The sequence below is a fragment of the Scomber scombrus genome, chromosome 21 (genome assembly GCF_963691925.1).
Source record: "Scomber scombrus chromosome 21, fScoSco1.1, whole genome shotgun sequence".
NCBI classification, from domain to species: domain Eukaryota; kingdom Metazoa; phylum Chordata; class Actinopteri; order Scombriformes; family Scombridae; genus Scomber; species Scomber scombrus.
The window spans coordinates 5,279,865-5,294,315 of record NC_084990.1 but is presented as its reverse complement, the minus strand read 5'-3'; the positions used below and the strand labels follow the sequence as shown (position 1 = coordinate 5,294,315).

Here is a 14,451-nt window from a genome sequence, read left to right as displayed (position 1 = left end):
CATTATATTAAAACTGCTTGAATATCTATAAAAGCACTTAAGCACGGTGCTCCTTTTTAAAGAAAATGGTACAGCTGTCAAAACGCTGATGTTACAATGGTGAAGAAAAAGTCTTGAGATTATTATCCTGATAGAATGATAATTATAGCTTGACAGACACACTATATAGTAGACCTGTAACCAAGTAACCTAGTAAAAGGCTTTAAACCAGGGCTTTGTCTAACACCTAGCAGTCTTACCAAACTATAAAAGTAACCTGCAGACATATTGCACCTTTTTCACAATATACAATACCTATGCCTTTTTTTCTGGGTAACCTTAAGCCTATGTATAAACCTTTGTTATAATGAATGTTATTCCAGATAATATTTTATATCTGATTCTTCTGGTCAAGTTGAAAACGTAACCTCGCTCTAAACCTTTCACCTGTGGCTCAGCTGACACCTGAGGGACCCTACACTCGTGTTTTAGGCCGATGATGTGTTGGTGTGTGCGTGTAGGATGTGAAGGATGGATGATTGTCTGCAAAACGGTACTAAATTCAAAGAGAAGTCTTGTTCATCTCTTGATAATTTAAAGGTAAACTAGCCGTTGCAGCAATTAAATCGGACGACTGTGGTGTATAACGTGCATTTTTAGGTAAGTACTTATGCCTTAGAGCGATCCAAGCATATGGATGAAGGGATATGTGTTAGCGTAGATGAAACAATGCCAAACCTGAGCCTTTTATTATACTTTAAAGGCTCATGAGGTTCCTGTGCTGCAATGTCTTACAAATTGCACTTGAAAATGTTTGACGCCTCTTTTATTTTGTATTATTTTTGCATATTTAGGATAGTTCATATGAAATTGTACCTATGTATTTATTTGTGTCTTTGTTTATTACTTTTTTCAGTGCCTATATGTGAATGTTACTAACATACTGTCAAGAATAAACTTATTTAATTTGCATTACTTTATTATACATTTTAAACGTGTGCATTATTAGTTCATTAATGAAACTGGCATTTAAGATTAGACTGATTTGGTGTTAGTTCACGTCATTACTGAACTAAGACCTACTTTACCCTGTTAATAAAGCCTTGATACAACATTTCTTGTGTTTATTGTATTTATTGTATGATACACTGATGCATGATGAAATGACATCACATTTTAAGACATCCTTGTTATCAACTCAGGCACTTCGGATTTTCCTTTATAAATAAAATGTATTATTATTATTATTATTTGTATTATTATTGACTGCAAAACACATTGTTCTTATTGACATACTCATAGGACTATATCAATAATAAACATATATGTTAGACTCATAGGACTATATTAATAATAAAAATATATAATGTTACACGAGCCAAAGAAACTACCATAATAACACCTTATTATTAATATTTTATTCTGGGTGACGTCAGAGGAGCAAAGTGACATCATGGAAGTAGTGTGGAGGGTTGTCCAGTGCTCCGCAGGCAGGCATGGTAAGGTGATCTTTTCAGTTGGGAAACTCAAAAGTTATTCTACTGGACAAATCACACCTGCTTGACTTTAAAAGAGAAAGGCCACATGAAGGCTGACTTCTGTTTAATTGTCTCTCCGGGTGCTTCCATGAACTCAAATGTTAGCATGAAGGAGCAAAGACGTTGTCAGCTACCATTCATCATATATATAACACTGTAGCGTTTAAAGGTTCCTGCTTATATCGTTATGTCACTTAAATTGTGTCAGCTCCTCTATCGTTAAAGTGTTATATACCCCCTTTGTTGTGAATTCCTAGTATACAAAAGACGTTACCTTTGTACTATTGGTTAGTATTTGTACGTCACATCGCACGTTTATTGTCGATTCGACCGCGTGGCCTAATGGATAAGGCGTCTGACTTCGGATCAGAAGATTGAGGGTTCGAGTCCCTTCGTGGTCGCATTTTGCACCAGAGGCAAAGGTGATTCCCTACAACTATGTTTTTAACGTTAAACCACATTTTAATGCCCATGAAAACTTATATAAGCTTGTCAGATAATCGCAAATCAGTGATAGGATGCAGCAAAATTAACGTTAATGCTAACTTTAGCAGTCTCTAACGTTATGCCAATAGCTAGGCTAGTCAACGTTACGTGTGTGTTACGTAAATAGCCACTCGTTTACAGAAACAACAGTAGATACGTGTGATTTCGGTGTAATAAGTGTTAACTGTAATTAATTCAACACTCACTATACAAAACAAGGCAGTAACCACGACATTTTTTTATTTAAATACGAAACTAACGCTCTTACACAACATGTGAGCAGAGTGGCGCAGCGGAAGCGTGCTGGGCCCATAACCCAGAGGTCGATGGATCGAAACCATCCTCTGCTATCTTTTTCATAATTTACCGTCTGACAAATAATTCGTATTCTAATATGTCTCTCTTTACGCAGATATATTGATTATTGGTATTTCCCCTTCAATTGATCATTATTGCTTTTCTTTCCCTTTTTTCAGTCATTCCCTTAAAATAAGGTAACAAGTGGGAGTAAAGTTAAAATATTCTCTGATATCACATCGGATTTTACTGCAATATACAGATAATTAAGGAAAAAGAAACACTGGACAAATATGTTATATTAAATTATACATTTTATTAAATCATTGACAATACAATCACATTAATCAAAATCCACTCGTCTGCTCTGCTTGGTCACTGAATTAATCTTCTTCTGTTTGAGTCGCTCCTTGTTCCTCTTCTTTAACCTGCACAACATTTTTCACATTGGAAACAAGTGTTAGCCACATTTTAGATGAAATTAAAGGAGAAAAGAAACAATGAGCTCTATACTACTAAGTAATACCTGGCTTCCCTAAGGGCTATATCTTCTTCTGTAGGCTCATATGGCTTCTCACTGGCCTCAGCGATAATGGCGGAGATCTTCTGTATACAGTCACTTAAGTTTCTGTGCTGGCTCCTGCTCAGCTCTGAGGTCACCAGCAACTCCCCGGCCTTCGTAATGCGGTTTTTGTTCTGTGGCACAAAGCAGAAAATGTATTTTGTCTTAGCGGTGACTGGACCAACAGCCCCAGAGTTAAGAGACACAAAATTCATCAAATAGTAATTGCACAGCTTTCCCAAAGATAAATCAGTATTAACTTTAATTGACTTTAAATTGAAAATGTTTCCACATATTTATTTTGCTTTTTTGTTTTGTTCACAGGTGATGCAAGTACAACTTTCTATGCAGGCATTTTCCTGATGCCACCTTTTTTGAAAACAATAACCTTTTCGAGGATTTTCTGTTTAACATCTTCTGGGATCCAGTCAGCTGTTTGCACGTGGAATCGGACCTCTGCTTTTGTGCTGACTGTGGATGGAGACAGAGGCAGAGAAAGTCAGAACAGCGGATCAAATAGCAGATCTGGAGAGTATTTCAACATCAATGAGGCCTTGTGTCACACAGATACAACATATTCAAGATGTTGTACAAGTTGACATGATTATGGCATTTGTGAAATAATGTATCAAGGAGCCTTTTTTAAAGTAATAAGTTAAACTTTGAGAACCTTTATTGACGTTCTGACCACCAGGACCACTGCTTCTGCTGTAAGATACTCTCAGACGCTCTAAGAACCAGGATCAGAAGAAATATATGTTGTTAAAAAAAATACAAGATGATAAATAAAATTCTTTCTCTGCTTTAATAAATATAGTTGTATATTTACCCACTGGAATGTGCATTTCAGAGTCCTGAAAAAGTCAAAATAAATTGTACTGTGAAAAAGACCCTGAGACAATTATACATTACATTTCATTCACTTCATCCACATTATTCCTGTGCTGTGACCCTCTCTACAGAGAATGGACCTTTTAAAATGTGAATTTGTGATGTAAAATAATATAATGTGGCACAAGCGATGAGTTATGCTCTGTATCTATCAGACAGCTAAGCTTGTCATTGATTTTACAGCAAGCCAAAACAAACGTCCAGTTTCAGAGCACTCTAACCTGTGTGGTGTCTGTCCATCGGGTCCCGTAACCAGCACTCGGCTGTAAAGTGTTGTTTATGTCTCTCGTTACAACATCCCGTAGTTTTACATGCTGAGGAATCACGCTTAATCCTGCATTAACGTTACAAATAAGTAAATAACAACGTCGTGCTATGTGTGCCGCCATGTTAGACTGACGTAGTTACGGCCAGTGAGCTAACAATGCACGTAATGTAGCTACTGCTAAGCGGCTCGTACATTTAATAAACTATGTAATCTTAATACAGGAGTGTTCCTAAACTTGAGTACTGTATATTGTGACAATATTATATTCTAAATTTGCTGCAGCATAAGAAAAATAAGCCACAGGTTCTACCGAGATTTGAACTCGGATCGCTGGATTCAGAGTCCAGAGTGCTAACCATTACACCATAGAACCATGTTTACCAAAAATAGAAATTGGATTTATCAAGAGAACTATGTGATATATAAACGTATTGCTTTGTCGTTTAAAGTGTGTTGTGCAGCAGCATACGTTACATTTTACCTGGAGTGACCACAATAAGTACTTCATGTGCAAATACTGCATCTAGAGATGGAATTATAACGAATATTGGAGGAAAAATACCCAGTTCTCCTACCTTAATTTTTAGGAAACATATTGAAATACACCATAAGATGGGTACCATAACAAAACTTAAAAACGGACCTTTTGTAGTTTTACCAAGAAATAGAAAGAGTGGAACACGGCTTATTCTATTACCAGATATATATAAGGTGTGTAATAGGAGGAAGGATAGTAAGAAGTAGTGACGTTTGTAGTCAAAATGTGTGTGTAAAACTAACGCCACCTACCAGTAGGGGGCGCAAACACTATTGACGCCTAAAATAGAAGTCAAAGGCGGAACTACTGTACGCTGATCTCTGTTACTGTGGGACTCTTTATTAGATGGACACTGCTGGCTCAAGCAAAACAAAACAAGCCAGCCTTTTACATATAGCTATTTTACATGGCTAAGCAAATACCCTGACAGTAAAGGATAGGTCATAGAGCAAGATGTCCATATGCTGGTAATAGCTGTGTTGTACGGGACTAATGCTAACTATCATTTTTTTCCCAAATAGCTTTAACATCAGATTATTTTTAGCTAACGTTAGATAACGCTAGCTTGCGCGAGAAGCTAGTCACGGTTGGTTATACATTTAGCTAGCGGTTTTATCCTTATTAACTTTAGCAACATTATCTAACGTCGGTGAATGTAGCTGAAGGTGTTGCCAGATGGTGTCAGGTGATATCAATGTTACCACTGTGATTATAAACTGTAAACATTATAGCTGGGCGTGTCCAACCAACGTTTTAATATTAAGCCGATGTAGACGCGCATCTGCTGGATTACTCAATCGACTGTTAGCTTTTTAGCTGCTAGCAGAAATCCTCTGAGCTACTTTAGCAACGCTGGATAGTGTAATGTGGCAACACTGTTATGTCTTCGACGAGTGAAGCTGCTTTTTCGCTGCAGTCATGAATACTGTGGATTGCGCCTTTTTGAAGAGCTTGTAGTCGTAGTGAGGTAGCCTGCTCGTTCACCTGCAAAATGCCCGGAGTGGTGGTGTTTGGCCGGAGGTGGGGGATCGCCAGCGACGACCTTGTTTTCCCCGGCTCCTTCGAACTGTTCGTCCGTGTGCTTTGGTACGTTTTCCACATTCAGGACAAGACTGTAGCCACCTCATCTCTAACTTCATAACTTCAGATTCATATTCATTAAATCTGCTGGTGTTTTTTTTCCTCAGGTGGATCGGCACCATGATCCTGTACACTTATCATAAGGGTAACTTTGATTGTAACGGGAGAGGTGTTCTTCAAAGCTACCTGGTTGGACTGTTGGTTGTGCTGGCGCTCATCATCCTGTCACTATGTGCTATAGTTTATGTCAGTGCTCAAGGTAAATCAGCTCTCCTACCTTTAATTTATATGAGCTTAATATATGAAGATAATGGGGCATAAACAACTTTTTTGTAGGGGTGGAAATCAAAAGGTAACAATGCTCTCATATCATTTTACACACAGCAACAGTAGTGTCTAAATGCACTGATTTGTAGCGCCAGTCTTTTGCAAGACAGTTGCGTCACAGCTTTAAAAAAATGGTTGCAAAATGATGTGAAACAAAGTTCAAAGTGTGACTCTTTTTTATCAGTGTTTCATTGACTTGTAAAGTGTTTAAAATCCAGTTTTCTCATCTTTTTTTTGAGGGGCTGGGTAAAAGATTTTAAGTGGAAGACCATCAGTACCTTTTATGGGTTAACAACTTAAGATGAGTGTTTCAGTGCCTTGCTTAAGCTCACTCTGATGAAACACTGAAGAGAAATCCCAAACTATTAATCAGCCTTTATCACATCACATTCCACCACCTGCAAGGCGTTGGTTGATTGTTTTTGTTGGTTTTCACTGATGTCAATGATTTCCTCTCAGGTACCATCACAAACCCCGGCCCCAGGCGCTCCATCCCCGCCCTGGTGTACCTGCGCGCTCTCCTCTACATCCCCGAGGTGGTGTGGGCCTGTCTGGGAGCTGTGTGGGTGTCTGATGACAGCAAAGGCTGCGACCCCGCCACAGTGGGTGCTGTCATCGCAGCAGTGATCGCTAGGTAGGTTATCCGGGGGCTACGAGTTGTTAAAAGAATCATTGTTAGAGGAAGTGATCCAATCAACGTCTTTTCTTCATCATCGCAACAGCTGGATCATCCTTCTCTTCACCGCTCTGGGCGTGGTGTTCGTCTTCGACCCTCTGGGCAACCCCCGCCCTCAGCACGCTGCCATGGAGCCTCTGGGGGTGCGAGACATGGAGAGCAGCGAGGGCACCCAGTTCTTCTCCACGGCTCGCTCCCTGGCCGTCAAGGTGTGGGAGAGCAGGCTGCGGCTGCTGTGCTGCTGCCTGCCGCAGGACGAGAGCCACAGAGCGGCGTTCTCCGGCATCGCCAAGCTGGTCAGCGGATTCTTCTCGGTAAGGGTCACTCACTCTCTTTACTCATGCTTTCCTTTACATCTGTAGATTAGATTGATTAATAGAAGTAGTGTGTAAGCATGGTTAAAACTGTGTGTGTGTGTGTGTGTGTGTGTGTTGCAGGACACAGACCTGGTTCCCAGTGACATAGCAGCTGGTTTGGCTCTGCTGCACCAGGAGCAGGATAAGATGGAGCAAAGCAGAGACCCAGACACCATCATCACCCATAGCCCGTCCTCTCCTATTGTAAGTAGACAATAACAGAGTTAAATCACAGTTATGTTAAGAGATTATGGAATCCATGTTAGCATCTTGTTGCTTAATAACACTCTAACTAAATACTAACTTCTTTCATTTTTTCTGTATTGCAGGAAGAAGATTTGGAGGTAGAGTTAGAGAAGGCGGCTCACTGTATGCAGTTTGCAGCTGCAGCTTACGGCTGGCCACTGTACATCTACTCCAACCCTCTGACTGGGCCCTGCAAACTCAGCGGAGACTGGTAAGATGTGCTCTTTGTTTATTTGAGTCAGTTGGAGCCAGCAGGCGAGTCATTAGAGCAGCCAGATGAAGGACAGCTGCTAAATGAATCTAAAAGATGCTATTATCTCATCTATCGCTGTGTGAAAGGGTGCAGCTTATAGAAAGAGAGATTCTAAAATATATAATCCTTGGTCTTTATGTTAATTTACTTTATGTTATACACTTGATTTTTAGTCCTGGGAGTGGGACACACAGTCTACTTCAACCTGAGCATTTCTTTATTAATTTACTTTATTTCATTTAGACAGAAAAAGGTTAAGAAGCATGTGGTCAGCTGTGAAAAGTAAAGGGTGGAGGTGAAAGCAGCTTTCTTTCTGACAAACAACAACTAATATCACAGAGAGTACAGCGAGGAGGAGTCGGAAGAAAGAAGCTCCGTGTGTGTCTCTGACATATTCTACAGATAGACATTGAAACTAAACTGTTTTAATGTTGTTGGTATGATGTCAACATGTCTATAAACGGATCATTTTCACAGTCTATTTTTGCTGAGAACTGCAGACGTCACATGTAAATAGTAGGCAAGGCGCCAAATCTCTAAATGACACACTGCTGCAGCTGCACATGAGACATGCTGCTCACACAGCCTCTGTGTCCCAGTCATTAGATATATACACCAACCTAACATTGATCAAATCTACATCCTCAATCATAACACACTATTGTGAGCCCAGAGGCTAAAATCTCTATTTCCATCCAGAGTAAGAAAATCATGTTTTTACAGTTGAATGGTTTACATTACAAATCTCTCTACAGAATAGGAGCTTGTTGACAGTATGTTGTCAGTCTTTGGTTTATGTCACTCAGCCAGAGAGATGATAATAATCATAATAATATAATAATAATAATAATAATAATAATAATAAGGACGTTATACATTAAATAATACAGTAAAAGAAACATAAAACAATGTTAAAAACAAGCAAAGAAAAATAAAACATTTATGTTATATGAGATGGAAAATAAGAATAGGAATAATAGTAAAATAGTACATAGTGAAAGTAGCTAAGAAATAGAATATATAAAATCAAGTAAAATCCAACATTTAAAAAGAAGTGCAGTAGTGCATCAGTGTGAAGATAGAAAAGCTACAGTAGTTAAAGTCTAAAGTGAAGAAGTAGGTTTTTATCTTTCTTTAAAAAAAAAAAAAAAGTATCTATAAGTATTTGTTCAACAGTGTTGGGGCGTAATTGACTGATTTACAGCTGTTGCTATGAACCTCCAATAAACCAGCAGCAGATGATCGCAATGTTCTCGAAGCCAGAGAGTTAGCCGTGTAGCTTGGTGCTAGTGCATTAATGTGTTTGTATATAAGGAGGAAGACCTAGGTGAGACCCAGTTCATGAGGTAACTCTAAAATCGTGTGTCCGCAGCTGTAGGAGTCACGCAGCCGAGTACGAGATAGTCGGAGGAGACCACCTGGGCTGCCACTTCTCATCCATCCTTCACAGCACCGGTCTGCAGTACAGAGACTTCCTCTACGTCAGCTTCCACAACCAGGTAGCCGCTTCACTAGTTCAGTCTGACTGTGATCCAGATGGTCTGTGTGTATTCTGTGGATCACTCAAGCTAGTTTGGCTTTGTCGCAGATCTATGAGATCCCGTTCTTCGTGGCTCTGGATCATAAGAGGGAAGCAGTGCTGGTGGCTGTCAGAGGAACACTGTCACTGAAGGTAATCCCCTTTATATTCATAATTTAAAAAAACACGTATTACATTAAAGTTCCTCGTCTAAAAGTCTTAAAATATAAACTAGCTTCTGTAAACAAGTGATATGTTTCCCAATATCACGATCATCTTTCTTTCTGCATACAGTAACACTTCCTGTTTCCTCTTCTCAGTGTAGAATCACTTCTCTGTTTTGTGTAAATGACTGTGTAACTGATAGAAGACAGAGACTGATAAATATAGCTCTGAGATGTGACCACTCCTTGACAGAGATTGAAATAGTGCTGATAGAAAAAGAAGACAAAGTGGGAAGTGAAAGAGTGTCAAAGTGAATCAACACGTGCCCACACATTCAGAAAGCTTTACTGTGGTGTGTTGAGTGAGCCTGGAACTTATTTAAATTAACAGGACTTATACAAGCTCATATTTCTCAAAAGGCTAGTATAGAAAAACATTGTTTGTATTTGTGCTGAAACTCTCATCTCATTGGCTTTAATATCAAACCATTTTAAACGATACACAACCCTAGTAGCCTTTAATTTATCCATTAATCCTCCTGTTGTCCTCGGGTCAACTTTGACCCAGGAGGATAACAGGCTTTTTTTTAACCATCATTTCCAAAAATATGTGTAACATTTTCAGAAATAAGAAACCTGTGGTAATAAGTTAAAATGAAGTTGGCTAAAAAGGTCTAACACAGAATCGGGTGATCATTTCAATCTTATGCTTTATAAACAGTCAAACCAAACGGGGTCAGTTTTGACCCAGGAGGACACAGGTTGCAAAGTCGACAGGAAGACACCAGTAGGGTTAAGCTTGAATCTGAGCTAGCTGTGAATGAATCTCCTGGTTTATTATTGAACTGTTTGACTGTGTGTCCGTCCTGCAGGATGTCCTAACAGACCTGTCTGCTGAATGTGAGAACCTGCCCATAGAGGGAGTGACTGGAGCCTGCTACGCTCACAAGGTCAGCGTCTATGTAAACTGCTCTACTTTATAAAGGTGTGAACTGTGTGTGTGTGTTTCCGTGGAGATAAACGTGGCTAACCTCTCTTAACTCCTGCAGGGTATGTCCCAGGCGGCCGGTTACATCTACAAGAAGCTGGTCAACGACGGCATCCTGAACCAGGCTTTCTCCATCGCACCGGTGAGAAATGTGACCAGGTTGAGGTCGAGCCTCATGTAGCAACGTTCCCTTAAATTTCTCTCATATTTTCTCCTAGATTTCTTTTAAGAGAAAAGAATAAGAGACGTCAACTCCAGACACACCAAACATTCTTAACCAGGTGTGCTGAATGTTGATTCCCACTTGATTCTTAAATTGGAGGCTGATAGTTTGTTATTAGTATAGGTGTAGTGCTGTGTACAAATAGGTCACCAAAAAAAGGCAGCAAGAAGAAGAAGTAGTAATGAAGAAGCAGTAACGAAATGGACATACTGTTAAATAAACTTAAACTTATTAGAGTCCTAATTGGGATCAATTAACCAATAGTATTTCTTTAGCCCACAAATTGAATTAAATTAATTTATTATAATTACTCTAAAACATGATCTAATTTTGATTATATAATATTTGTGCTTTTCTTGTAGAGCTTCTTTACAGCCTACTTTTGAGGCCCCTTGTGTTTTTGGGGTTTACTGATTTTCTTATTTGCTTTTTCCCTCAAATGAAAAAGCAACTCTTCCATTAGCCTGAACCGAAGTCCCCAAAATATTGCAGCCAGTGAGGTTTCAGAGCTACAGTTGAGTTATATCAGTGAGGTTTCAGAGCTACAGTTGAGTTATATCAGTGAGGTTTCAGAGCTACAGTTGAGTTATATGGCATCAATGTACGAGAGAAAAACTACAAGAAATACCGCTCTGCTCACTGTGGTTGAATCTGTACTCTACTGTGCTGTAATCAACTACTTTTTTCTGCTGAGTCATTTTTATTATATTCTCTTCCTGACAGCTTTATTGTAAAAATTCATAATTTCCAAATGGACTCATAAATAATGCATGACTATGGTCAAGCTTTGCCAGAGATTCCTTATAATAAAAACTGGCTTTGCAGAGGTAATAAATCCTGAATGATGCAGCGTTTTATATATATGTGTGTGTGTGTGTGTGTGTGTGTGTGTGGTGTGTGTGTGTGTGTGTGTGTGTGTGTGTGTGTGTGTGTGTGTGTGTGTGTGTGTGTGTAGGAGTACAAGCTGGTCATCACTGGTCACAGTCTGGGTGCAGGCACAGCTTCACTGCTCGCCATCCTCTTGCGCAACTCCTTCCCCACCCTGCAGTGCTACTCATTCTCTCCACCAGGGGGACTCCTGAGGTAAGGAACACCTGCTGTAAGTCAACAGCAGACTAATAACTGCTCATTCAACAAAAATATTTAAAGTCTTCCCTTTTAATAGATGACTTTAAACCATTTACATCACTCATACAGTCATTATACATACAATAAACATGACCTGGTGACCTCTTAGAAATGGATGTATTGACTAAACTGACACAGATTTGAGTCAATAGCAGCACTCTTCCTCCCCCATAAATGAAGCAGGCCTCTGTTTATTGTGCATGAATACATTTCTAGTCCCATAGCGTCACACAGAAGTTATGTTCGTGTTTATGAGTCATTTTGCCAAATGAGTACTGATGTAAGCTGCTGTAACTCTTATTAACACTCACTTGATAATGGGGAATATGACATCTGCCCTCAGATTCAACCCCAAAACTGTTATATAGCACTTTTAATTCTGGAAATATTTAAGATCGATGTAGAAACAAACACATTTTGGTGTGTTTTTAAAGTTCCACAATAAAGAATACTAAGACAAACTGGCCTCTGGTTAAAGCTGAATTGCTGATCTTTGATATACAGAATATAGGACTTTGCTTTCACATGTATTACACTTTAAAGTTCGCCAAACTGAAATAACTGTTTTTTGAACCATACAAAATGCATTTAGCATTTAAAGCAATATTTGTACTTCACAGGCAGATATTCAGCTCAGACTCAGTGTTTGTCTATAGTTTCAACATGCAGCATTTAGCCCACAGGCCACTATTTACCCTTATTTTACATGCATGATTTCAAAGGTCAGATTTAAACTATGTAAATATATAATATACACAGCATATGTTCATATAAAACAGGTACAGGTGTTCTAATTAGTGACACTGTTTCCTGTTGTGTATTTTCCAGCAAAGCCCTGGCTGATTACTCAAAGAACTTTGTGGTCTCTGTGGTGCTGGGAAAGGATCTGGTCCCCAGGTAAGACACACACTTATAGTACTTACACACAGTATATACACACAGTATATACACACAGTATATCCAGAAGAAGTTTGATCAGATTTGTGCTTTATAATAAGTAGATAATGTATGTTTGTTGGTTAAATCCTTGCAGCAGTTTGATTTATTGTGAGTAATTGAAGGTAAACACATGTTTGTGTGTTAGCAGCTGTCTTCAAAAGGCTGATATGAATGTGCTGTGGTGTACAGACTATTATAGACTAGTGCGTAATGAAGACTCTATATTTGGCTCTGCCCTGTTATTACGGGCACAGAGAACGAGTGCAGCTCACCCGCTCCCTTTTTCTCTTCTTCTCTGCTTTTCTCTCCTTTTTTGGTTCAGACTGAGCATTCCCAACATGGAGGATCTGAAGAGAAAGATTCTCAAGATAGTTTCAAACTGCAATAAACCGAAGGTAAGAACAACTCAGTGTGGCTTTACACCTGGCTATTGAGTCATTATTTCATATGTGTGTGTGTGTGTGTGTGTGTGTTCCAGTACCGCATCCTGCTGCAGGGATGCTGGTACGAGCTGTTCGGAGGAGAACCGGACGACTTCCCCACCGAGATGGACAACAGGAGAGAGGAGGAGCTGAGCCAGCCGCTGCTCGGGGAGGAGTCGCTGATGATCCGTAACTCCTCGTCCTATCAGAGCCTGGCGTCAGACGACTCTCCCGCCCACACAGTGGCGCACTTGCCTCTCTTCATGCCCGGACGCGTCCTGCACATAACAGAAGACGGGCCGTCACGCAGGTCGGCCTGCTGAACTCTTGACAGATGACTGCAGAGGTTTAACACACCTGTATATTATCTGAACTCTTCTTTTTTTTTCTCTCCTCTTTCTTCCTCCTCAGATCCTGTTTTTCGCAGGTCAGATACCGAGCAGAGTGGTCTAACGAAATGGCGTTCAGGAGCGTTTTAATCAGCCCCAGGATGTTAGCGGATCACATGCCCGACGCTGTGCTGTGGGCGCTCAACAGCCTGACCAGCGACAAGCCCTTCTCCCTCTGCCCGTCGTCTTTAAACAACAGCCAACACCACACTATCTGAAATCCAGCAGAGAGAGAGAGAGAGAGAGAGAGAGAGAGAGACTGATCCCAATGACTCTACAGCATCTTAACAACCACTTTCAATCTCCTCTTCCACACACCCAAACCAGCCTCTCTCTCTCTCTCTCTCTCTCTCCACAGGTCTGATCCCTAAAGCCTGTGTTCAAACATAAACATGCAGAAACTTGATTGTAATCTTGGACGATGAAGTCATGTTCATCCTGTTGCCATGAATGAAAGAAACACATCAGAGCTCGGACTTCTTTTGTCGTTTTTTTTTTTTGTGTGAAATTGCACTTTTAATTATTTAATTCATGCTTTGTACTCCCGACTTTTTTTGAGTTACTCCGTGAGCGACTTTTATGCCATTATCTTTGAATGTGCGTTGTGTACAATACAGTGATTTACATTTTCAGTCTGTATGGCAGGTAGATGCCTCCCCTCCCTCCTCGTGTCTTCCTCGTCCGTGCAGGAAGGGGGGGGGGGGTGAAGAGCCAGTTGGAGGATAGAAGGTTAACTTCTACGCTCACAGCGCTGACTGAGAACGTTACGTCTTCGTCGTGTAGTGATTCGTGGTTAGTCCGTCTTGTGTTTTTAATGTGTCGAGACATCAGGGGTGAACAGTGCCTATGCATTACAGCAAAATAACACAACAGATTTGCTTTACAGATTTAAAAAAAGAAAAGGAAAAAAAAGGCAGTGATGAATGCAGTGTGTTTAAAGTAAGTGATGTACTGCGTTATTCTATAATGCAGTTTGAATTGCGCATGGTGTCTGGCAGGTAGGTGTAAGATGTAGAAAGATTTGACTTTTTTTGTGGGGATCTGTTTAATTGCCATTGATATTACATTTTTTCAGGTCATATATGATAATATTGAAGTTTGAACAGCCTGCGTAACTATTACAAATCATCAATAGACTGCATTGGACTCCTTGATGCAAAATAAAAGCTTTTGTGAAGCCCA

At 39.9% G+C, this 14,451-nt stretch overlaps 2 protein-coding genes and 1 non-coding gene across 3 annotated transcripts; 2 read left to right on the top strand and 1 right to left on the bottom strand.

Annotated features, from left to right (window-relative positions):
• Window positions 1-1,845: 1,845 nt before the first annotated feature.
• On the top strand, window positions 1,846-1,918 carry trnar-ucg (transfer RNA arginine (anticodon UCG)). The gene has a single exon. It is a non-coding gene; the product is annotated as a tRNA-Arg (tRNA).
• Window positions 1,919-2,596: 678 nt separating this feature from the next.
• Window positions 2,597-4,142, bottom strand: mrpl58 (mitochondrial ribosomal protein L58). The gene is made up of 6 exons (XM_062442844.1): window positions 3,975-4,142; window positions 3,692-3,716; window positions 3,533-3,592; window positions 3,251-3,333; window positions 2,827-2,996; window positions 2,597-2,728 (listed from the first exon to the last, which is right to left on the bottom strand). The coding sequence occupies exons 1-6, from the start codon at window positions 4,140-4,142 to the stop codon at window positions 2,644-2,646; spliced, it is 591 nt and encodes a 196-aa protein (XP_062298828.1). The 3' UTR covers window positions 2,597-2,643.
• Window positions 4,143-4,905: 763 nt separating this feature from the next.
• On the top strand, window positions 4,906-14,451 carry daglb (diacylglycerol lipase, beta). Its single transcript, XM_062442084.1, has 15 exons — window positions 4,906-5,645; window positions 5,747-5,898; window positions 6,426-6,600; window positions 6,689-6,956; window positions 7,080-7,202; window positions 7,328-7,455; window positions 8,870-8,996; window positions 9,086-9,169; window positions 10,053-10,130; window positions 10,230-10,310; window positions 11,347-11,474; window positions 12,348-12,416; window positions 12,781-12,853; window positions 12,937-13,190; window positions 13,292-14,451. The coding sequence occupies exons 1-15, from the start codon at window positions 5,551-5,553 to the stop codon at window positions 13,485-13,487; spliced, it is 2,031 nt and encodes a 676-aa protein (XP_062298068.1). The 5' UTR covers window positions 4,906-5,550; the 3' UTR covers window positions 13,488-14,451.